At 40.8% G+C, this 25,584-nt stretch overlaps 1 protein-coding gene across 4 annotated transcripts in view; it reads right to left on the reverse strand.

Moving 5' to 3' along the window:
* The window catches only part of LOC108146703 (RNA-binding protein Musashi homolog Rbp6), a 177,330-nt gene that overhangs the window by 81,610 nt on the left and 70,136 nt on the right, over window positions 1-25,584 (reverse strand). For all 4 annotated transcript variants that reach the window (XM_041708433.1, XM_041708434.1, XM_041708432.1 and 1 more), the window contains 2 exons: window positions 19,420-19,504; window positions 17,362-17,403 (listed from right to left, as the gene is read on the reverse strand). In XM_041708433.1, coding sequence (XP_041564367.1) covers window positions 17,362-17,403; window positions 19,420-19,504 — 127 coding nt within the window. The remainder of the gene's footprint in view (window positions 1-17,361; window positions 17,404-19,419; window positions 19,505-25,584) is intronic.

Genomic DNA, 25,584 nt, shown 5'->3' on the forward strand with positions numbered 1-25,584 from the left:
GAGCGAGCAGGACAATGGGCCGGGGAGAGCGAGCGAGCGAGAGCGAGAGCGCAGGATGCACCCCCACACGGGCTGGAGCTCTGTTAACTGCCGGCCAGGGTTGTCAAGTTTGCAATTATGGCCTGCCAGGATAATAGGCAGCAGGTGTAGAATCCTTAAAAGTTTTACAGAAAGTAATCAGCCCCAAAATAGGAAAACAAATAAACACAGCGAAGTGAAGAAAAACCAGTAAGCTTTACCAAGTTTTATTTAAGCGTTCAAATACTTTGTGGCACATTTTGTAAAGAGCCTAAAATCACGTTGGCGGGGGTCTCAGAGAAATCACTCATGCTACCACTTATAAAGTTTTTTTGAATCGCTTACAATGGTGTCTTAGAGTATGCAACAAAAACCTCGATTAACTTTACTATGCATACCTTTTTAAATATTTTTGTTTCTTTTAATTAAAAATCAGTTGAAAGATTGTATATTTACAGTATCCTTTTAAGCATTATCTTTGAACTCTTTGTTCACATGCAAATGCAAAACATTACAAGTTTGTAGGCCTCAACATTTACTTTCCCCGTTCCCCAAAACTTTTACCGACAATGTTGCAATCGAAAACAAACAAGCAACAACAATTTGACATTCACCAAACATTCACTTTCAGCAGCAGGAGAAATGTGTTAACAGTGCGAGAGAGAGAAGCGAACTCTCTCATTGCAACTACAGCTGAGAGCCAGGATAACGAGAGGGCTTTCTTTTGAGAGCTTGAGAGAAATAGAGCTGAACAGAGAGAGAATTTGGTGCTTCACGCGCGTCATTGTTGCACCTTTATGTTTGTTTTCGTGGGTGGCCCGCACTCGCAGGAGAGCGGGAGGAGAGAGGAGAAAGGACGAGGGAAAGGACCAAGGAACAGGGAGCATGGAGCCGTAAAGAGGGAGCATAAGGGATGGGGCGACGATGGCGCAAACAAACAACAATAGCGATTCGAGTCGGCAGAATGTCCATGTAACCTCTGCAGAGGGTGTCGCTGATGTCCCGATGATGACGAATAAGGATAATGCCGATGTAGCCAGGAGAGCCTTAACCCTTTGTCCCAGGAATATAATCGCGATTAAATATTAAATGCATTTACAGTATGATTGTATACCTAAAACTAGGTAAAGTTAAACTGCATACTGCCGAAAAACTAAACACATATATTCATTTTTAAATGATCAGGTTATAAGGTTATTTTTGTATAAAAAACTCTGCAAAGATCACTTGGGAAATAAAAAAATTGATGAGTATACCATAAGATTTTCTTAAGCAAACTTAAAATAAATTATAATTTAAATAAACAAAGTTATTTAAAAATTTAATTAGTCACTATGCACCCTATTAAAGTTAATGTTGATAATTTCAAATCAAATTGTAATTATCAATACAATAAAATGACTTCTCTATGATTTATTAAACTACAGTTTTAATAAGCTTACAGCATTATCAATAATTTCATTATTCCATTATTTCCCATCACTGAAACTATCTGTGTATCACTGTTATTGGAATCGTATTCAAGGTAACGAACATCAAAGAACTCTTCATCTCTTAAAAGCCAGCTCATTACAATCTTCATCATAAGTATCTTTCTGGGCCGTATCTTCATCATCGATATCTCTATCTGCATCATCATCAACATCATAATCATCATCGTCCTCGTCCTCGTCGTTCCCATTCTCCGCCATTGTTGTTCGTCGTGTGTCTCGTGCGTTGGTGAAAGTGTCAACTTGACATTGCCTGGAGTGCACGCGCCACCGCTCTCTCTCTCTCTCTCACACACAGAAACACACACATCCACACGCAAGAATACTCTCCAACGCTCACACACACACACACGCACACAGTGACAGCAACATCCTAACAATCCGCTTGCGTCAAATATTTCGTTTGCCCCGGGGCAATTGTTGTTGCTCGCAGCTGGGAATTTTGCTCCAAAGGACTCGCTTCCGCTCGCTCTCTCTCTGCCTCTTCTGTGCACTCTCTCTGCTCTCCGCGCAGGCGCAGTGAAAGCATTTCCCCTGGCTCCAAGGAAAAGCGACAGCGCAGTCGGCGGCGACAGAGGCTGCTGCCATGGCAGCTTTATCAGTGCCATGAAATGTTGTTCCCGGAAAATAACCCAAAGGAAATGCTGCACACACACACACACACACACACACTCACACCCACGCAGGAGCTCACATATGTGTGTGTTTGCAACCAGCAGCAGCAGCAATAACTGTGTACATGTAAATCCTGGTTTGTTTCATTTGCCGATTTGGAGCACCGTCCTCTCATCCGATCTCCCCGCGCCGAAAAGCCCGCCGGCACTAACTTTGTACGCTTGATGATGATAATAATGTTGCCCCTTGCCAGCCGCACTGAGAAAAAAATGATTACCCCAATGGGTAATCATTCAAGATAACATTTGTACTCTTATAAATCTAATTAATTAGTTTTGTTCCTGGTTTTTGTATTTCAGCGAAAGATGCTTTCAGATAAACAAACAATTCTGCTCGAGGTTAAATGAGTTGTGTAGCCACATTTAACATTTAAAGTGCATTTCAATTATAAGCAATATATATTTCGAAAGAAAAGCAAATTCCACGAAGACCACTCTTGTACAACTTTTTTGGATGTATGAACTTAATGAATTTTAACTTTGATATTTAATGTTAATCTTATTTTAGTCACTTTTCTCAAGTACTTAAAGATGAACAATTAAAATGTATTGTAGCATATTTTATAAAATTTTGAATCGTATATACAAGAAAATACAAGATTTGAGAGCTTATGGTTTTAGTAAGCGGTCCCAAGATGTTTAAAGTCGAAAATTGGCGACACTTTTAAATGCCTACTTTTAGATTTTTCTCTGTGCATCAAACGAAACGAACCCAAGCCAACTCAACCCAGTCCCGATCCCAATAGCAAACCCAAACCCAAGCTCATGCCCATGCCAATCCAATCCAATTGCACGGCCACACCAGACATCGTCTATGGAAATTCGCATGCCGATTTTCGAGCGATTGCAATTGATTTGTAATGTATTTCATTGTTGTGTGTGTGTGTGTGAGTGTGCGACTGGGAGGGAGTATAAAATTTGTATTGATTATTTCTATTGCCTTTGTTCGTTCGGTCGTCGCTTTGTTCGCCACCTAATGATAGCTGTGGGGGCATTAAAAATGTCATACACAATAGTTTTTGTTTGCAACCAACCGAAAGCGTATAAAGCAGGACTTAAAGACCAGGAAGTGGACCAAGTGGCAGGTGCATGGCCAGGGATAAATTGTAAACTTGGCCGCATAACGCCGCCTGGACACGCAGCAAAAATGGGAGCAAAGGGGCGGCCATCATCAGGGGAATTGGCATGTGTACAAGTCAATTATGGGTCAAAATCCACACAGGAGTTGAGGCGAATCGAATCGGGCTGAGCTGAGCTGAGTGGCAAACACTTGAAGATGACGCCAATGCCAATGGCGATGCCGGTCCCAAAGCTTTTCCTTGGTTTTCCTAGCTCTCCTTGGATTTCCTATTCCAGCGCTCCTACTTTGGATTTGGCTTTTCAGCGCAGTCGAACGGTTATTTTTATGAGTTTTTGGCTGCGCTCCCTTTTATGCTCCGTTTGAGGACAATGCTGGGGTACATAGGGTGTATCAAGACCACTCACTTTTTGCTAATTCAAGAATCCAGAGGCAATAAGAGCAACAAAGTCAGAAATCTTGACTTTAGATCTTTTTTATATCCCACACTTGTGTGAAATGAGTATCCTCTAAAAAAATTTATTGGTCCAGAACATACTGTTTTTTTTTTATAAATATATTAACAATAACTTGTATGTCCTAAGGGTTTTTGCTTTTGTAATTATATTTTTATTAAGCTTTCGATAATCGTCTCATTATAAATATTTAAAAAAAATACAAGCGATTTCTAGGCAAAAATATATCTAATTATTTTATGTTTCTTCTTTCTGGAAAATTGTTGCAAAAGCTTAAAGTAGTTAAACTCCCTTGTTTTCTTTTGATATTACTAGGGATTTCCGTATCATATTTAAGTGTTTGAACATGTTTCCTTCACTTACTTTTCCCTCACATGACTTGAACCTGTTTATGGTTATTGATATTGACAGGAATGGTGCTACCGGGTATCAGGCAGTCGTAGAAATCAAGAAAATATAATACAATTCTTAATTTCGTTTTTTTGCTTGATATCGCAGCGAGATGTGTGCGAGATGAAAGAAGGCGAGTGAAGGACGGGCAGTTCTTAGCCGAGTGGTCGGAGTAAGCTGAGGCGGCAGCCATTGGCCATTGCAAATGAAACATGTTTGGCTTTATCGCATTTATTGACGACTCCGCTGGGACGCTTTGCCTGCCTCATTCCACAGCCACCGAAGCCAGATCAAACAATGCCACATGGGAGGCACTAAGGGGGCGGACATCTGGGCGAGGGGCCCGCCTCAAATTGCGCTATCGAGCAGCTCCAAACAGACTTATAAAAACATTATTTTATGTGCATGTGTGTGGGGCAGAGTTAAGCGGCGACGGGCGAACTAAAATCACTTAGAAAAGCAGTCAAAGATAAACAGGAAGGAATGATGAATGCGAAAGGAATCAATATGTTAACGCAAAGTTTTCAAGCAATTTTGATTTAAAAATTGCTTGTCCCATGAAGTTATAACGTTTTTTGAACGTTTGGATACTTTAAAAACGCAACTTATTATAAAAACTTGTGTAACAAAGTTACTTTTTAAGTGTTCACTAAATGACTATTATTTATTGATGCAGTTAAATTAAATTATTTCTTTTTCAAAAATATTAAAAGTCAATTTAAGATAATTTCAGCTGCATAATCAAATTTCGTTGCTGTCCCATTTTTTTGGCAGGTGGTTGATCTAGTTTCAGAATTTCAACTGCAGTCCTTAACAGATTATAAATAAATTATGCCCAAGCTACTGGGAAATCCTGCCTGGATGTCCGGTCACATTTAAGCATTCTACTTGTTAAGAGCTTACGCCGCGCACTTGGCTTTAAACCCCGCCAACAAATGCCACTTCATTCGGCTGATATTTGTGGCCAGCACACACACACACCCACACTCACACACAGCAAAAATAGCAAAATCACACACATCCTTTTACCATCAATTCTCTAAGCAAAAAACAAACACACGCACAAAAATAAAAAGAGGAGGATAGAGAGCAGGAGATGCCGCAACACGCAAAGCTCTTTTCACTACAAAACGGAAGTACATGGAACCAGGAACAGCCGAAATGGAGGAAAAGCGGGGGAAATGCCGGCGGGAAAAGCAGGCCAGCACACACAGCACCACCACAAGCTTAGAGAAAAATACTGTGGCAGAAAAACTATACACCATCGCAGAGGGAGGTGTGCGAAACCGGGGAGTACGAGATATTCATTCTATCGTAAAATAGGTGAGCCATGCGAATGTGTGGAAAAAACAAGCGCCAACGCTCTGGTCAACGGATAACAAAACATAAATAATAACGACAGCAGAGTCAGCCAAGGATGCTGGGAAGAAGGAGAATATATATCCCATATATGTGGGGGTATCTGGTGCGATTTGCCCAAGGGCAATGGCACCTTCTGGCCCTCAAGCAGATCGCCGTAGATCACCAGAAAAGCATACTCAGCAGTTTTATTGTGCCCTAGTAATTAATTAATTGCTTTCGATTAAGATTTGCAATCTTTATGGCTCAAGTAAGAAACAATAATCCAAATATTCGTGTTTAATGTGTTTCTAAAATATGTTTTAACTATACATTTATGGACTAAATAAAGACTAACATTTCTGAAAAATGTCAACGAATATTTGTTCGTAAGAAATTAAATGTGAAGTCATGTCACCTGTCACATGTCTTTTCACTATTTCATACTTTTTAAGCAGTGAGAACAGTTGTATATAAATGTAGGTCATTTTCACAAATGGAATATGTTAAAAAACTGATTTTAAGACATTTATGAGCACATTTTAATGAAAGTATTTTTAATAATATATATTTTCTTTAATATTTGCCAAATAATGTTTTTCACAATTTTAAGAAGATATTCAAAAGCTTTACCGAGAAGTTAAAGCAAAAGGTTATGAAATGCAAACCGCCTGTAAATGGGTTATGCCGCATATATCGCTTTAATTCATCAGCAAATATATTCCCCGTTCCGGTATCCGTTCAATTGAAATGGAAAACGCTTTCGACTCGGTCCGGCTTGGCTTCCTGGAATATCCTTAATCGCCATGTCCTATCGGTTTCCTGTGAGCCAGAACAAAAACAACCGAAAACCGGACCGGACAAGGGCCAAAAAAGCGGGAGGAGAGCATAAGGATAAAGATAAATCCCAACTGGTGGGGGAATAATGTGAATGTGAGCGCGCACATAACTCATTTATTCATTTACTATATGTGAGACCAGTAAAAGTTGTGGGCAAGCAGCACAGCGAAGAAAACAACATTTTGCGAGAATTTATAAATACAAGAAATATGAAAGCTTTAAAAGGGAAACCAGCTCCAAACTTCTATGTACCCCTCCTCGATATGTATATAAAGGGAATTTGTGTGCTTGCGTGCATTGAGGCTTGCGTTTGATTTAATAGTTTATTAAGATACGCGCACCAAGTGCAGATTAGGGCAGGCGAATTTGCTTTGCGGTTCGTTCGCCACCACCCACAGGCCTCCCATTAACCGAAAGCATCCCAAAACCCTGCCGAAACCCTCCCAAAACCACCCCTCGCACTATTACCCCCCAGAAACCCTCCAAGACACTTAAATGCGACGACCACTGGATTTTGGCTGTGGTTTATGGGCTTGAGCTGGGGCATAAATAGATTTCGGGTTTCCCGCTTCCAAAGGCGTTGCAGGGAAAAATGTATTTCTGCCGTGGCAGTTAAGTATGAGTTTAAGTTTGGCTATGAGACTGTTGAATTCTATAGATTACGCGCAAATAAAATCCGTTTGAGCTTGCATTCAATCAATGCATTTTACCCCCCGTTTAGTATTTACACCGGTATTCATTTGGTATTAAGGCAGTATTTATTTTCATATTTATCTCATAGCTTTTCCGCATTTACTGCTTTATTTTCATTGCCAATTTGTTGCGCCCACCGACACAGGCTCATTTAAAAGGCTCATAAATTAATATTTTCACGCTTTAAATGCCACAACCGGCGTACAGGATGCAGGAATACATGTTATACACATTATGGGTTTGTATGTGTCTGCTCGCTAGACGATTAAAATGGCTGTTAATGACAAGTGAACGTTATAAATTACAGCAATGAAGGAATTTTTTGCCACCCCCCCACGATGACGATGGCAATGGCGATGAGATGATGATGATGATGATGATGATGCGGATGGTTGATGGGTTGTATCTGCCGAAGACACTGAAGTCTGCCTAATTATTTAAGATCAAGCGGCAGGGAAATGCCAATGCCAGCGCCAAACAATGAAAATTAAGGCCATTGGCGTAGACAAAGTCGCAGCTCGGGTTCCGATCTAATGATGTTGTCTTGGCCTGCTCTCCGCTTCGATGTTATTAATGATGCCCTATATGAGGCTTTCGCACACAAGTTATTGCAAAGACAAACGTATACACACACCTTCTGTCGCCTGCGGCTGAGTTGGAGTTTCGGGAACGGTTGCCTTTAAATTACGTATACGCCATATTTTCTATCGGCTCTCTTAAGCTCGCTGCACTGGAAGAAAACTGGCGAAAGAAGATATTTTCTTGATATCAATAACTAAGCTTTAACATTTAACATTTTACATCAATAAATTTGATTTCGCTTTAAAAGCTTTTTAAACAAATAAATAAAGTATCTAATTAAAGACATCTTAAAAAGCTGAAACACATTCCTTTTTTCATGGTTTGTTATAACATATGTACATATGAATATATATTCAAATATATGATCATATTTTATGATCCTGTAACAAATCACTTCTTTAAGGACATTATCTAAAATTAATATTCATATTTTCCGGTGTAGTTATTCTCTCTTTCCATCGCTTGTCTTGTTTAGGCAGATGTCGGATGTGGTGGGTGGTCGAGGGTGGGGGGGTGGGTGGAGCTTGGAGAGGGGGTGGGCAGGCAAGTAGGCGGGGTGCAGTGAGCGATTGAACCAGCAAACAACAACAACGACGACAGCGGCAATAAGGATGATGACGAGGACGCCAGCACACGGTGAAATCAATGTGTGTGATTTGCCAATTATGTGGGTTATACTGCCATCGTTTTGGGTGTGTGTGTGTGTCAGGAGGTGTGCATTAGAGGGCCTGTGCGTGTGCGTATGTGTGTGTGTGTGAGTGTGTGTATGCCTCGTCATTACCGCTGTTTCCATTTCCGGCAGACAGGCGAGGCTTCGATGTCAATTTCATAAGCAATTTACGCAGACTGCAAACGGCGGGGACGAAGGGACACCGAGAGCCGAATCCCATTCGATTTGCCAACTGTTGAGGCTGAAATACTTTTCGTGGGGGAAATTGAGTGGCCCGCTAATTAACCAATTTTCTAGCCTCCATGTGAAGGGGAAAAGTTCACACGTACCAAAGGACCCCACTGCTTTGTCCTAATTATTGTCCTGCCATAAACAACACAAAGGGACCAAAGGAGGGACAAAAGTAATGGCCACCATAATTCACAGTTACTTATTGTTTATCTGTTCGTTTGCCCCGGCTCAATGTGGGCCATAATTTAACTGCCTCGAATCTCTCGTCGCCTCCTCTTTCTTTAACGTTCGATTTAACGAACGATCCCCATTGCAACTCCCAGGACTCTCTGTGATTTAAATGATGCGAATTAATTTGGAGCATTTTCAACTCCCGCTCCCCCCACGCTCACTCATTGGCAACCTGTGCAACAATGAAAAGAGGATAAAGCGGCGGAGAGCAGGAAAAACAATTGCCGGGCTGGGGGGAAGGGGGAAGGAGGAAAACAAGGCCAAGGAAAATCTCAGTGCACATAACCGAAAGCCAAAATCGTGGCCATAACTATGTGCGGCTACCAGGGAAGGAAATGGCAAACAGACAAAAACAAAAGCACAGCAAAAAGTGTATGCGAAAAACAAAAGGAAGCGCACGATACAAAACAATGCAACTCGGGGCTTTTCGATGTGTGAAGTGCAGGGTGGGGGTTTTTCGCAGAGCCACAGCAGATTGCATAAAAAATAGTTGAAGAGCCGGGGCAGCAACAGCAGCAACAAGAGCCCACCACATTGGTGGGAAACATCTCTTTTGGGCGGTGTTACTGCCCCACGGCAAGTGGGTGGGTCAGGAGGGGGGCAGGAGTGGGTCCGGAGGGGTCGAAAGTTTAAACAACTATTTATTATAAAATACAGAAACTACAAAATACTCAAATGAAATAAACTTGGTGATCTGGGTGGAGGTAAAGATTGTTTGATGACCTGCATACAATATTAAAAACTAATATATCATTTCAATAAATGAATTTAGACATTTAATTAACATATAATGAATCATGTTATACATTAGGATATGAAATTTGTATGGAATTAATACCTTATATACAAAGAGTTAAACACTCTCCAACACAAAAACTATTTTCTCGATTTAAGCAATCTTTTACTTGCAATAGCAATTCAAAGCATTATTTAAAATTACAAGTCATATACGGTTTTTTTTTACAGGGTACTAAAACTATTTAACTTCTCACACACAGAGGGATAAATTCAGGCGGACAACAGCTGAGCATGAAGGTGGCATCAGCTTTTTTGAGACAGCAGGAGGTCCGACCGAAAAGACCGAGCCCAATGAAACCAAAACGAGCGAAACGAGACCAAACCAGACCAAGAGCCACCGATCCGATCCGACCAGAGAACGGCAGAACGGTACAGAATGGACCAGGACGGACCAGACCAGAGCACACCAGACCGGACCAGACCATCCAATCCATCCAGCACAGATGAGAGAGCATGGAAAGGCGGGAAAAGCGATGCAGTGGAGCCGCCAGTTGCCGAGCCAAAGGAGCAACTTTTACGTGAAAATGTTCAAAATTTAATCAAATTAAAGTGAATGCGCCGCAGGCGAACATATTTCGCACGCCGAACGAAAGAGACGGAAACACGGTGAGTGAAAGAGAGCGAGAGAGAGAGAGAGGGAGAGAGAGAGAGAGAGGGGGCGAGGGGGCGAGGCTGGCAGGATGTGCGACGAGGATAACAGGCTGGCAACTCGGCGCAAGTTTAATATGTAAATTGTTTTCACTCGGCTTTCGGTGCTTTCGACATTAAGTGGTTATCATAGCCATTTATGAGGCTGTTAAAAAGTATCTCATTAAACATGAATGGCCGCCCGCTCAACTAGAACCGCATAGATAGATAAAGTATTGAAAATGTTATTTTTTTTTTCAAAACGCTCCCGAAATTCCAAATCCCGAATTTCGATGGTCGCAGCTGTTTCAGCGGTTTCCGCATTTGGTAAAGGGGCTGGAAAACCCCGCTGAATTTTCGCCACACACACACACACGCACGCGTGGGTACCGTGTACATAGATATTCTATCCGAATTCCGTTTACCTGTCAAACTTTTGCCATTTGTGGCCAACATATTTTGAAGTTGGCCCGCACACAGCATTCTTGCTAGCCACCCACCAACCCACTCTGATCCCCAAAATTTTACAGCCCCCTCACCAACAAGCTCCACACCCACAGCAATTTCCCAGAGACAGAGCCACGTTTATGCCTAAACTTTGTCAATTATTTGCGGATTTAACATTTGTAGCTGGTGCGGATTTTGATTTTTGATTCGAGTTTAAAAGGCAGCATTACAACAACAACAACAACCAAACCAATAACAGTCGGGAAGTTCATAAGCTCTGGCAAAAATTACCACGACACACTTTAAGAAAACTTAGAGCGGGAGAATATGTACATGATTTCGAATGGAAATTGAATGGAAAATTGAAGACGGGAAACTTGCAGTTGAAGAAAATTAAAATTCATAGATATATATCTGGAGAATATGTTGATTTTAGATTCCATGTTAGGAAGCAATTTGATTCGAGTAAATCCAGGAGAAGAAAATGGAAATGAGAATATGAAATTTGGCAGAGAAACATTTAAACGCTTATTTAAGTTGTATGGGAAATTAAAGTACGAACATGGCTTGACGAAATTGGGCTTAAGAAAATTGTATTTATATTAAGATTTAAAACTATTAAAAATATATTTTTTATACATTTACTGGAGAATTGGGAATCTGAATGCAGACTTTTCTGATTTTAAATATGCAAGTGAGAACATTTTTTGAACATATTTGTTATGTTCTAGTGTATGTTTCCTTTCTTGTGTAGCCTTTAATTATCCTATTTGTTTTAAAACGGAAACATCAAAAACTTTTTAAAAAAGTGTTATTAATAAGAGATCATACCTAATATGTTTTTTTAGACGCAATCTCTTGAATGACTGTTAACATGGCACTCAAAATAACAACCTGTTTCTTTTTCAATGTTTCCATTTATTGCATAGCCCATCTGACTTTTTCCGGCGTCATTAGCGCCATTTTCACAATCAATAATTTTTTGCTGATATTTATGCTTGTATTTATTTATTTTCTTGTAGTTATTTTTTAGCGAACATTTGGAATATGCATATCAAATAGCTATCAATGACGTCCAAGGCCTGCCACTTGCAAATGCTGGAGTCTCGCAACAAATTATCAGCACAGACGTCAGCGGCACCTGTCGGGTCCTGTGCCACGCCCCCACTGAAATATCCAACGCCCTTTATATCAACCTATTGAATCTCCAGAACTCACCTTCGATTCTCCCCCTCCTGTCCGAAAGTTATAAAAAAGAAAGCAGACAACGAATATTGGCATAGAAAATCAAAAATAAAATACGAAAGAGACGGGTAGTTCCGGGGGTGAAAGAGGCCAATATATTGCCGGAGATGGAGAGAATGAGACACGGAGCAGATGATATTCTGTTGACGTTGATGGCAACACTTGCAATTTTGCAATTTGATTATTTTGGCAAAGGCTAAATAAATATGTATGCAAAGTGGGTGGTGATGGCTTTATTTTGTAGGTAGAGGTCATTCGGCACCTGGCGTGGCAACTGCAGCCATCTCCCTTGCACTCCCACTCGCCCCATCTCGCTTCCACACTCGTTTATTATGCGTAGCTCGGAGAAAGTTTGCAAAGTAATAACGCCGCAAAAGTTCAACTTCAATTGAAATAAATTAATTTCAACATTCGGACTGACAGCGCCAACTAACTGACAATTACACACACTGCGCGGTAGTGTGGGTGAACGAGCAAGCGAGATGGAGATACGAATGAGAGGGAGGGAGAAGGACAGGGAGAGGCTGAGGGAGACAGACTCGCAGCGTGCTGCCCGTCGCATAAAATAGTTGAGTAACTTTACTTTTTTTTCGGTTGGCTTTTCGACTGCTCTTTTGTTGTAAATGTAAAATAATAACGACAAAATTGCACTTTCAACTTTTTGACTTTTTCACATGCCATTGTCTGCAGCAGAAAGTTGAATTAATCGACCCGGTGGCCCCCTGCACTTTAACCCCCAGCCCGCCCCCTTTAGCTCCGCAAGCCCTCAAACTGCAGTCAGACGCATACTTGCCACATAGTTTGGCTGCCTCGACGACTGTTCCATCTTGATTGATTACATATTTCACAAGTTATTGCACAGGGCGGCAAGCGGAACCGGAAGTGAGTGGGAATGAACCGGGTAGTGAAGGGGTGAGAAACACACGTATTTATTAGATTTATGGCCTGGCTTTCATCTCTGTTCTGTTCTGTTCTGCTCAGTTCAGTTCAGTTCGGCTGAGTTATAATGGATTCTGCCAAGTGTATTCACACAACTTTTAATGTATTGGAAATTTTTGTGTCTCCCCATTTCACCATTTCTCCAATTCTCCATTTCTCCGTTTCACCAGCTCTGTATGAAAAGCGCCAACATCGCATCCGTCGCACACCCGAAGGTACTAAAAAAGTAAAACTCATGTCGAAAGCGGTAAGCTGTGGCAATTGACTGAAACTGCCGGTTTAAATTAGAAAAGTTTGCACAATGTAAGTGTACAACTCCCCCACACCCACACACACACACACTTTCTCACACAACCAGCACACACAGAAACACAGACCCACACATGAGTGGCACATTCGAGCGTGTTAATTTAATGGAAAAAACGATGCCAGGACACAGCGTATTTCATTGATGGGCTCTCGAATGAAAGAGATGTCTGCGCCTGGTCAGGAATTTGTCACACAACGAGATCCCCGAGGAGGGGTCAGAAAGTATTATTCGCTTGGAAATATATGGGCCGAACAACTGTTTACGTCTAATTTACCTACGAGAATTTGTGAGCCATGGTAATTTACCAGCTGTCAAAATAAAGTTACAAACTTGCAGAATTCTTTTATTTTGAAATCTAATAATAAAATATATGAACATCTAAGCTGTTGTAACTTTCCGTAATACAAATTTATTTACTGTAAAGAATTAACGATTTTATTTTTGATAATTAATAATAAGTAGAAGCTTATTGACTACAATTAAATAATTGAGTACTGTCAATTATATTAATTTTTACTGTCATCTGCTTTTTCATAAGATCCTAAGCATACAACTACATTTAAGCAAACGCTTATTGTGTATCTAATTATATATTTATTTATCGATAAGAAAAACACAACAACAGATTATTTAACAACAAAGAATATTGTTCTCAAGAACCTTTATTGAATACCTGTATTTATTTATGTGAAACGCATTTTCTCTGGTTATGTGGGTCCATTATTTGGTCCATAACTATGTGGTTGAAGATGATAAAATAACTTAATCCAAGCAACGCCAACCCCGAAACCCGATCTATGCATATAATCCACTTATACGACCTGCTCGTGTACGCACCTCAACTCAACATTAGAGGATTTACCCAACTCAACGATTCCGGAATATTTTCCGCACACACGCACTCCAGAGGAATAAGCCAAGAGATTCATGTGGGTCCCTCCACTTTTCTTTTGTTCCGAACAAACAGCCATAAATCCTAGCCAAGTTCAAACTATATCTGCTGCCCCGGACCGTTCGGGAAATTCATTTTTTTATGGCGCTCTTATATGGGACAGGACAGCGTAGCCCAAAAATCCATTTCACTTATTCCCATGCACTTTTATGGCCCTAGTCCGCCAGCAATTTTGCACATTAAAAGCGAACTTTTTTACATGACATATGTATGCCACTCCCCCGCCGCCCCTCCCCTCTTATCATATTCTTCACAACCGCCCCAAAAAATATAACTAACACAAATATACATTTCATATTCATGGTGAGGAGCGCTTAAAAAGCAAAGAAATTAACTCCGACTAAAGTTGGGGTAAGAGTTTTGCGACATGTGTAAAAAAGCCGAAGGGAAAGTGGTGGTGAGAGGGGGGTGAAAGTAGGGGATGTGGAGTAAGTAGAGGCCTACTTAGCACCCCTCATTCCCTCCAGCAGAGAATGTCCCCTTTTCTCCGTCTGCCACACTATTTTCTGCTTAGTCGGCTCATCTGCATTTTATGGTCCAAAAATATGATCATCATTTTTTCGCATTTCATTATGGCGCTGTATGCGTGTGAGTGCCACTGCACGGGAAAAATAATTTTATATGATTATTTTTGTTTTTAGTTTCAGTTTTAAGAAATGTAGTTTTAGAAATTGATGCAGTAACAAATAGGGTTGATTATTGGGCCTTTTTTGTATGTAATTATTCTAAAATGTAATATTATTCTAAATGGATATTAAAATTTATTTAAACTTTGATGCTTATCTTTTACGAGCTTACAAAAATTGCACGATTTTCTTAAATTTTCTATTTTTTAAATAAAATTTTGTAAATTAAAATGTATTTGCCATTTTTCCAAGTGTCCATTCCTGCGTGTGTTAGTGTGTCCCAGCGAAAACTTAGCAGCGTCATTTAGTATGCTTCATTTCATTATGTTTTTCCCGTTCCCCACCGTTAGCCCCCATTCAGTCCCAGAAAGACCCCCCAACTGCCTACGTCTACGCTCCTTTTTTAAAACTCTTAACTTTCGCTGCAACCGCAAGCATTTTGGGCCGCATTTTGTGGGCAATCCTTCCTGCTCAGCCTGGTCGTCGGTTTTTTGGTCCTGGCAAACGGTGCGAGAAATTGTCCTCCCCATCATTGTGCCCCCCATTTGCCCTTTCCCTTTTTTTCGGGGCGCTTCTCCCATTTTATTTTTTTTTTTGCTTTTGATGTCGCAGGCAAATTTTTTTTCCTACAGATATCTCTTGTTTTTTTTTTTCTTCGTATTTTGTCGTACTGCGTAGGAAAACTCCTTTGGGTGTCCCTGCCATTTGCCTCGCACTAAGCCTCCTGCCGTCTCTTTCTATACCCCATTTGCCGTCCCGCTCTGTCAGTCATTTTTTCCTCGTAATTTTCATAAGCAGCCGTTAGACGTTGGATTTATGTTTTTAAACGCCTTTTAATATGCGAGAGGATATTCGCGCGTAGCTGCAGATCCCCAGGAAAACACAAAGCCACTCGCAAATGCCGCATAGCCAACGTCCTAGCCACGCCCCCTTACCGCCCCATGCCGCCCCATGCCGCCCCTTTTAGCCTCTTTTCGTCTTAAAACCTTAAACCACCATCCCCCATAACATCCTTTTTGGCTTCATCCTTGTGGCTGTCTACTTCTTGGTAACGCCGCGCAAATCCAGTGAGAATGCGTTTAAAAAAATATTATAATAATAACATTACGTAAATAATTGTTGGCTGCTGTTCGGTGGGGTGAAGGGTAAGGGGAAGGGGAAGGGGGACGTGCTGGTGGTGTTCGGGGGATGGGGGTGGTAATTTCGCAGGAGGTTGGTGGGGCAGTGTTCGGGAGGCACGCGCCTCTGGAAACGGAAATCAGCTGCGTGTTGATAAGCACGCATATAGCTCCAAGGAGAGTTGCCGTCAACTGAAGGATCCGGGGAAGACGAAGGGGAAGGAGAAGGGGTGGCAGGAAACAGGAGGCGCTGCCTTCGACTTTGTTTCCTTGTCTTATATTTGTGTGTGTGTCTGAGCGTTCTTTGAACCAGTGTGTGTGTGTGTGCGCCATTTGCGTGCGTATTTTTGGTGTGCTCTGCGGTTTGTCGTTTAGCCGATTCGGGAAAAAGTTACCCAACTGAATAAGTCGAATAGGTACATACTCCTAAATAGAGTGTTTATGAAAATACTTTTTAAAACATTAATAATGTGTAGTCTTGTTTTCTTTTTAAATGACTTTATATATTTTTAATTTTAGACTTTGGAAACATTTGGAAAAGGGACACACACACATTACTACTACATCATTGAATGGAAGTTGTTAGTGAAATAGTGCACTAATGCACCAATTTCGATTAGTACTTCTAATTAAATGGGTCAAAATATTAATTTATGGCTTATTAATATTTTTTTTAATTTTTTAAATATACAACACTTTCAACCAATTGTCCCCATCAACAATATTCAAATTGATCTCTTTCTGGGCAAAGGGTATCCTAGTCAAAAAGAGGACAGAAAAAACCTAAAACAGAGGCACATTTGTAACGCGCTGTCTAACCGGTAGGAAATGTGCGTGTGGCAAGTGGAGAAAGAGAGAGGGAATCGGCGGAAGAAAGAGAGGGGTGGATGCGATGGCTGCAGACAGCAGCAGTTCGCAGCGGTTTCCCCTTATGCCTTCGCATTTTTGCCGAAATTTTGTTGTCATCATCACTTTAAGAGAACTGGTGTCAAGGTAGAATTGTGGGTGGTTGGTTGGTTGGGCGGAGGAAGCCAAAGCAACCGACGCCTGTCAGACACAAAGTTATCTTCGCCCCAACTTGGCAGCTCTGCCCCGACCCACACTGCTGTTGTTGTTGCCATCTTCCGTTTTTAATTTCATCTGCCATTTACTGCTACTTATGACACATCCTTTTGCCAGGCCAACTCGAACCACACACCCCGAAAACCACGAAAGCAGGCGACATTTTTGGTGACTGCTTTTTTTGCTGGCTTGCTGATTTTTTTGACATTTCATGTACCCTTCTTAAGGGGTAATACATGTTTACCGAGAATTTGGTTGGACTATCAAGGAGGCATGGTCAAGATATCAGACACTAGACCATCAACAGGTAACTTTACATGGCTGTACTTATCTAGGAGATTGATTTACTAAGATCTATTAATTTAATAAGGACCATACCTGGAAATGTAAGGTATGTTATGTGACCCAATCAATCTGCCATAGCATATAAAACCCATAAGAAGAGTGTATTTAAATCTTCTATTTTCATAGTTAGTCTCCTCTCTTTAATATATTTTCGGTAACTTATTTTCATATTTTAGTTATTGGTTTTTCCTCTGGTACTTACCTTGGGATGTGCACGGCGCGGAAAAGCTACTTTTGGATCGACCTGCGGGCGAGAGGAAAAAAAAAAGAAAGACAGAGAGTGTGAGTCGATGGAATATCCGAGGGAAATCGTATGCTTAATGACATTTAAATGAAAAGAACATTTCGCACAACTCTTCATATTAATAGCCGAGCATAAATCTTGCATAAGCCTGCACTGCACATTAAATGAAATTGCCCCAAGGGGTGTGGGCGGTGGGTGGTGGGTGGTCTGTGCGTGGGTGGTGTCTACTAGTGGCTGACTTCAAGCTGAGCACGCACGAATTAACGCGTAACAAATTGCTCGGCCAGCGGGCGTAAGGAGAAAAAAAAAGCGAACAGCTTCTACCCAATAAGCAGCGTCATTAAAAATAATTAAAAATCATAAAAATTCAATTTTAAGCATTTTTGCCTGGTCTATCTTTCAGCTTCTACCGACGCTTTTCCCCGATTTTCCGGCTTCGTCGTTCGAGCTGCGGCTTTCATATTAGTGCAAGGACACAGCTCGACTTGACGGCTGAAATAAAAAATCAGGGAACGAGGGTGGGCACTAAATCCTGTCAGCTGAAGTGCTGCTGTTGCATTTATCCGGGTATCTTAAGCCAATGACGGAGCAAGGAAGCAACGCAATATCCTCTGGCGATAATAATTCGCACAAATATATACGGAAAATCTGTCACAGGATAGGCAGGACATGCGGCTGGTTGTTCTTGTTTTTGGCTCCGTGTGCCGTTTGCCGTGTTGATTTCCTGTTTGCAGGACGAAAAACAAGAGAAGCCGCACGGCGGGAAATTGATTTTTAGATTAAAATTAAAACTAATCAGCGCTGAGTGCCGAACGGTTTAGAGGATGTCGATGCTTTTGCCTTTTTGAAATACATCAGGCTGAAAACCCGTAACGAAATGAAATGAATTCGTTTCGTTTCGTTTCGTTTTGCGTCGCTGTGCAGCCAAACGGAAACTCAAAAATCCCTGACCAGCCGAAAGTCAGGAAGACGTGTATATAGTGTGTGTATGTGTATAGATATAAACATTACACGTATTCGCGTTTAAATGCAGTTGCCGGACAAACAAAAACGTTGGCGGTAGCGGCTCAAAAAAATTTCCACATAAATGCTGGCTGCGCATTTTATTTACAGTTGGCAAGCATAAAAGGATGATCGGATGGAAATCGGTCCGAAGGACGGACCGAAGGACGGACCGAAGGACGGACCAAAACAGTGCAGCTTCAGTCAATTAGGCTAATGCCAATGCCGCGTATGCGTAATGCGTGCGGTATATCATTACACGGTTTCCACTGTACTTCGCGCCAGCTAATCAAATGCGACTTCACCCATACAAAACACGAAAGGACGGGGCTTTCGGAAATGTATTTATGCAGAGAAATGAACAGCGTTCGCCGAAGCTGATTAATTAAATGGATAAAATAGAGATACGAAATCTTGACGAAAAATTACTAACAAAGTGGGTTCCGGAAAGATTAATATATTAAAATATAGAATTAATTTATACAATTGAATTTAAGTTGTACATATGAAAGAAAAATAAACAAAATTAAAATTTTACCTATTTAGAAATTTTATTTATTGTATATTTTATACCAATACCTAAGAAACGGTTCATCAATCAACAAATTTAAATAAAAAAGGATGTCAACATTTGTGCTAGAAACAATATACAAAAAAGAATCAGGTACTTTGTTAAAAGTCCTAACAAGTGAAATTTTAGCCAAAGAGCAACTAAACAATAACGATTGCAGCTCATTTGATGTTCATCGCGCCTGTCATATCAGCTAATTAAAAATTGTTTGGCTCTTTAGGCCCTGTTGTTTTTTTTGGCAACTTTTGTATACCTTTTTTTTACCTATACTGTGTTATGCTTTGACTTTCTAATTGCTGTCAATAGAGGGAAGGGGGAAATATTGGGAGGTATGATGCTTTTGAACAAATATTTAGCATAGTTAAAGTGGAGTTTTCTGTTTGGAAAATAAGTAAAAAAGAAAAAGGGGCGAAAAAAGCGAAGAGTTCGTGTGCAACATTTACCTTTTTGCCATCCAGCTCGTGTGTGCCTTGGGTGAGTACCTTATCTACGCTATTTGGATCGCTGAATGTGACAAAGCCGAAGCCTCTGCAAGTAGATTTGGAAGGAGATGTAAACAGGAGACGGTTAGCGAGAAGTTCTGCAAATATTTACCCAAGCCAGGAGCCAAGTAACTGAACCTGAACCAGAAACAGAAATGGGGAACTGGGAAATGGGAATTGGGAAATGGTAGGAGAAACAGGATCCCTGGCAAAAGTTGAACCTGCCATCGTCAGTTTAGCACGTGCGCCAATTAGGCGCTCAAATTACATCAAAATATTGCCGGAAAAAGAGAGCAGGGGCAAATGAGCAGTCTCATGGCCCCATCCACAAATGCCCCTTTTTCGAACTGTTCGAAGGCAGACGCTTACAAGCCATTACACTCGCCCCGTCTCTTTCTACCTGGGCATAACCCATCTCTTTTCACAGGCACAGCCACAGCCATAGCCATCCCTTTCTGTTTCTTTCCGTTCGTGTTGTGATAAACTTATTCTTGTTAAATATTTAATTAAAATGCTTATTATCTCGCACTGCATTTTAATGAGTCTTCCATGCCGGGCGAGGCAGACACACAGCCAAAGACAACAAACCAGCTCAGAGATTTTGGGCTGTAGCTGTAGCTGTAGCTGTAGCTGAAGCTGTGGCTGGGCTCCCTCCTTCTGCAGCCACGCCCCTGCCTGTGTGCACGTTTATGTTTATTTGAGTTTTGCCACTTGGCAGCAACGCTTAACGATGCCTCGCCTCCACGCTGCGCAACTCACAACTTCTTTCAGCCCGGACCAGACACATGCTCGTATTTGTCTTGCTCTTTTAAGCCCACCACTGGCAAAAACCCCACCACCCAACCATCCAACCATCCAACCACCCACCCACTGAAAAGCACCCATTCTGCATTACCGCCCCCCACTCAATCCGAGCCCATCGAGAACCGCAAGCACAGACAGTAATTAACGACGATTCTATTGCAATTGTTACGGTCCTGATTCCACTCTGATTCCTGATTTCTGATGCCAGGCCAAGTCCCAGTTAACTTATCCAGGTCCAACTGGTCAACTGAAGGCTAAACAAACCCTGCGTACATACTATATATGTGCCTTCGGTTTCAGGTGTGTCATGGTCGAGATAGAAATGTTTAATGCAGGAATGATTAGTCAATGTGATTGACTTAACGGCATTTGCGTTACAGGACATTTAAGTAATTAGATTTTACAAAAAAAAACGATTTATCGCTCATGTATCAATTTAAATGACCTATAATCAATAATAACTTAATAATTAAAACACGGTGCTGATACATATTTTAAAAACCGATGATTAAAATTAAGATATTAAGATTAATGCATAACAAATTCTGTATCTTCAAAATATTTTTAAACTCTTAAAATTAATGGCTAAACAAATATATTAAAATGCAAACTTATGCGGGTCCAACAAGACTCTCAAAGTGTAGAAAAAAATGTAGAGTATATATCAGAATTATGTTTAAAAATGCACTGACTTGCAATTAAAACGATTAATTAACGTAATCAATCTATATATATATCAATCTATTATAGATAGGCCTAGAAATATATCATAGAACATGAATTTACGGTGCATATAATATTTTATTTTTTTGTATAATATTTTTCTAAATAAAAGCCACACTCTGTCATTGATGGTGGAATATGTGCACAGCTTTTAATTTGTCCATCCGTTCGCAAATGGCTTTAACTAGAATTAAATCCATTCCGAAATATATGAGAGAGTAGTTAACTTTTTGGTAAATATGGTAATGTAAATAAAAATTTAATTTAATCTTGACTGTATACAAAGCACTTGCCAAAGGCATTTTCCAAATTAAAGTCACAAATATAAGCTCATCTCCACTTCGAATGTTTTGCTCAGAGATTCTACAATATCAAGCCAGCTAACTGGCATCAAATAATGCATGCGTGTCCTAGAAACTCTCTGTAATTTCCATTCAATCCCACACCATTAACCCTATTCGTGGTTAATTCAGCTCAACCCTTTTCTGCTCCAAATTTGACATACAGTTTTATTGTTTGCGTTTTTCCATACAATTTACTTGTCAGTTAAATCATTTGTAATTAAAAGTTAAACAGATAATGCTGACATGTAATTGTTTCATTGAAATTTTATTGCCTACTAAAGGGCAATTATTTATAAACAAGGATTAAATTTGAGGTTGAATTAAATTTATTAGACAAATCAAATATTTTCCTACGCAAAAATTTATAATCCTTATAAAATGTTTGCTACTTTCCATTTGACATTCTTCTGGCAATATTGTATCGGTGTTTTGCCATACAAATTGCTATTCAACATCGATGGCAACAAACAATTGCTTGTTGCAAATTTATAAAAACAATTTGCATATGGAAAAGGATTGCCCAGGCCTTTCGGTTTTCTGTTTTCGGTTTTCTGCTTTCTGTGTGTGTCTTTGATTTTCCTCGCTTTTCCTGCCCATCTACGTGCTATGGATAAGTCATTATAAATGTTGTTGTTGTCCTGGTATTGGCTTTCCGGATTCTCGTACAGCTGGCACGGTCTGGTACATATTAAATAAACATTTTATCGTATTTATAGACGAACAATTTGTGCAATGTGCAATTTGCGAAAAAGAGGCCTGCACCTATTAATATTGATTTAAATGGGTGCTCTGGTGGGTGGCCAACGGGGGCGTTGAGGTGGCTGAGAGCTTGGAGTGGTTCAGTAGGCGTAACTTCAATCCAACGTTCAAGTGGGTCACACAAAATTGCCGAGTGAAACGGAGGCGAGTGCCACAAAAGTTGAGGACAGAGATTGTTGCAATTGGAGGGGGAGGGAGGGTTGGATGAGTGGGGTGGCACTGCCACTGGCGCAGGGGCAGGAGCAGGCGGGGGAACTCAAAGTGAAAAGCCACAAATTTAAAAGGCAAAACTCAAAAATAATGTGTCTCCTGTGTGCAATTTACTCACAAATTCAGATTCAATTTATGCAACTCGAGGCAGACCGGCATCCACACGAAAGACAGAGCCAGAGATAGCCGCAGAGCGAGAGGGGTGGAGCGCTCAGGATAACAACAGAATGTGTGCAACCAACAACAATGAAAAAACGCACACACAAATACACTTTGCAAAACAATGGGACTAGGAAATATATTTTAAATAAATAATATATCCTTCTATTTAACATAAGAGAATTTCATTAACAAAACTGAAAGCTAGAAATAGAAACTAAACTTAATATTAGAAATCAATATTTTCAAAACCTAAAAATCGGCTCATTTAAAGTGCGTTTAAAAAATTGTATTGTATTGAATTTGCTAGACCTTTTTTATTTTAGGGTGCAATTTAAATGAAAAACACAGTGTAGTATACTATTTGGCAATTCTTTTCAAGCTAAACTTAAGAAGGTTTTGAAAAAAATTATTGTTCAATGAAGTTCCTGAACAAACGAACTGTTATTCGTATTTCAAGCTTTGTATAAATTTTCAGAGGGAAACATGCTTTTACTTGGATTAGATTTTTGTGCATATTTGTTTGCTGTGTGTAAGCTTAGATAAAGACAGAGAAACTAGGCAACAACAAGGACAACAGCAGAGACATGCAGCCTCAGACAAGAGTGGGCGGTGGGTGGTGGGTGATGAGATGCCACCCACACCCACACCCCCATCCACAGCCTTGCCCATCCCTCCTAGAAAACATGCAACTTGGGTTGCTTGTTGAATTTTATAAAGCCGTTTCAGAATGCTAATGAGCGCACGCACACAAGCTGCCAGCAGCCTTATACCAAGGATGAAGCTGTGTGCTGCCCCGCAACAAAAAAGGGTGGGACAGGTGCGACAGGTGAACTCAAGGAAAAGGGGGCGCGGCAATCATGTAACACATACAAACACCGCAGACACGTACCAAACAGGGCCAAAAGGAGAGGGCCATCTGAGAGCGAAATAAAAGTGTTATTTGAATTGGCATGGCAGAGCTTGAGAAACTTTCCCGAAGATCCTTGTTGCTGCTACTGCTGCTGCTGCTGCTGCTGCTGGTGATGCTGCTCCTGCTGAGCTTACGCACAATTTAGCAAAACAACTTGCATGTATTTAGCCCGTAGATACTCATACCTCGGTAAGTAGTTTATCCGGAAGGGCAGCAGCAGGAAAATAAAGGAAATGGAAATGGAGATGGAGCTGGAGATAGCCTGGCCAACTGAGAGTGCCTGCAGTTAAGTTGGCGGTTGGCTTGTGGCTGGCGTCTTGGATTACCGTAAATAATCTAACTAAATGAGTTACCAAAACGGTCAAAGTTCACATCAAGGTGTTGCCTCCTGTGTGTGTGTCTGTGTGTGTGGTTGTGTGTGTTCGTAATGGGAGCAGATAACAATATTAGAAGTCCCAGCATATGTCCAGTGATCAGGTGCACGTTGATGATGAGGTTATTCCGCCCCCAAGGCAATGGCCCAAACTGTAACCGAAAGCTCATTTTATAGGCAAATAATGGGGGGAAGGGTTGGATTTCGGTGCGGACAGAGTAAATAGAATCCAGGATATTCAGGGCAAAGATTACTTGAAATTGAGTAAGCTTCAACTGCACCAAATGTGAATATTTTTCATCTAGAGAATGGGTCTTCCACACACCGGGGAAAACATATTTTAGTATCAGGTTCCATTGGCTTTCGATGCCATTTAATGTTTATTTTACTAAATCTAAAATATTCCATTTCATGTGAAATCTTTAAGAATTCATTAAAATTCATTAAGTATTTAACAAAAACAGATAATCAATCAATATATTTCTTTTTAAAACAAGATTAAAGTTAAAAACTTTATTAATTTTTGCTATTGTATCCGTATTATTTTCCTAAAATTAAACTTTCTGTAAATAAAGTGCAAGATATGAAATTACAAAAAATTTAATTAAAGACATCCAATTAATGTGATTTTATGCCACGTGCACTGCTTAATATGCACATCAAATGAAAACCTTTAGTTGGGCAAGAAAGGAAATGGAAATCTCAACCACCCCCATAGCCCCGCCCCGAAGTTCAACCCATTTTCTTATGTCTCTTAATTGCCTCAACCTCAACTGACCTCAGTGCCAGACAGAATGACAAACTACTGTGAATTGCTCTTGAAGTCAGCGGAAGTAAGAAAACAATTGTCTCTGTGTCTCCGGCATCCCCTTACCGACCCCCTTAAGCCCTCCCATGAACCGCCCTCTCAGACCCGCCCCCCCTATTTGTTTCAGTTTCCCTCCAGTGTTGTTAATATACAAGTTGCAGTCAAGGCTGGAAATAAAGACGAACATTATATTGTCTATGCGCTGCTTAAAAGCAGAGAAGCCGCAAGCCATGCCCTCAACTTAAGAACTGCATGGGGGATCGGGGGCGGAATTTCACCAATCGGGGGTGGGGATTCAACGAAAGTAGCTGACGGCTAACAAAACTTTCAATCCGAGGAGGTAGGCAACGCATATTCAAATGACTTTTTCGTGTAAAAATTTCGAAACAACAAAACAAAAGCGCCTCGAACGAACAATTGCGAAAAGGAATGCAACTTAAGACGACAGTGGAGTGTGCCTGTAAGGGGGGCGAGGGAACGGGGGTGGCGCGAGGGGTGGCGTGGGGGCGTGGCAGGATGAAGAGGCCGTTTCTGAGACTGGTGCTGGAGCTGCAAGAGAGCCGGCTCTTCTAAGACCCGGCTACAGCGAAACGTCAAATCCCAAGCGCACTAACAAGCACTTGCAGGCGGACCAAGACGCCGCCTTTGTGCGGTTCGTACTGGACAAATGTTTTATTCGTAGGATACCCATTACTTAGGAATTCACACAGAAAAGACCTAAATTATAGATTTTAATATATTTATTAAAAAGGTTTTTTTTGTTCAGGTTCAAACTAGCTTTAAGGCAGCCTAAAACAAACCTTTCAAAAATAAAATTGATTTGTTGTGTTTTCCTGTAACGTTTTTTTTTATTTCTTTTGTCATTTTGATGTAAAAATTAGTGTAAATATCTCCTTATAAATTTGCTCATCTTAGGACTGCGGGGAACCGCTTATTCGATCAGTGCTCGCTTTCTTTCTATTTTGTTTTTTTCTTAGCCAACCTCCTCAATCCCCCTCGTGGCACTGACTGCTGTCGTGTGAAGTGGGGCCGC

The sequence above is a fragment of the Drosophila elegans genome, unplaced genomic scaffold (genome assembly GCF_018152505.1).
Source record: "Drosophila elegans isolate 14027-0461.03 unplaced genomic scaffold, ASM1815250v1 contig_208, whole genome shotgun sequence".
Classification (NCBI taxonomy): domain Eukaryota; kingdom Metazoa; phylum Arthropoda; class Insecta; order Diptera; family Drosophilidae; genus Drosophila; species Drosophila elegans.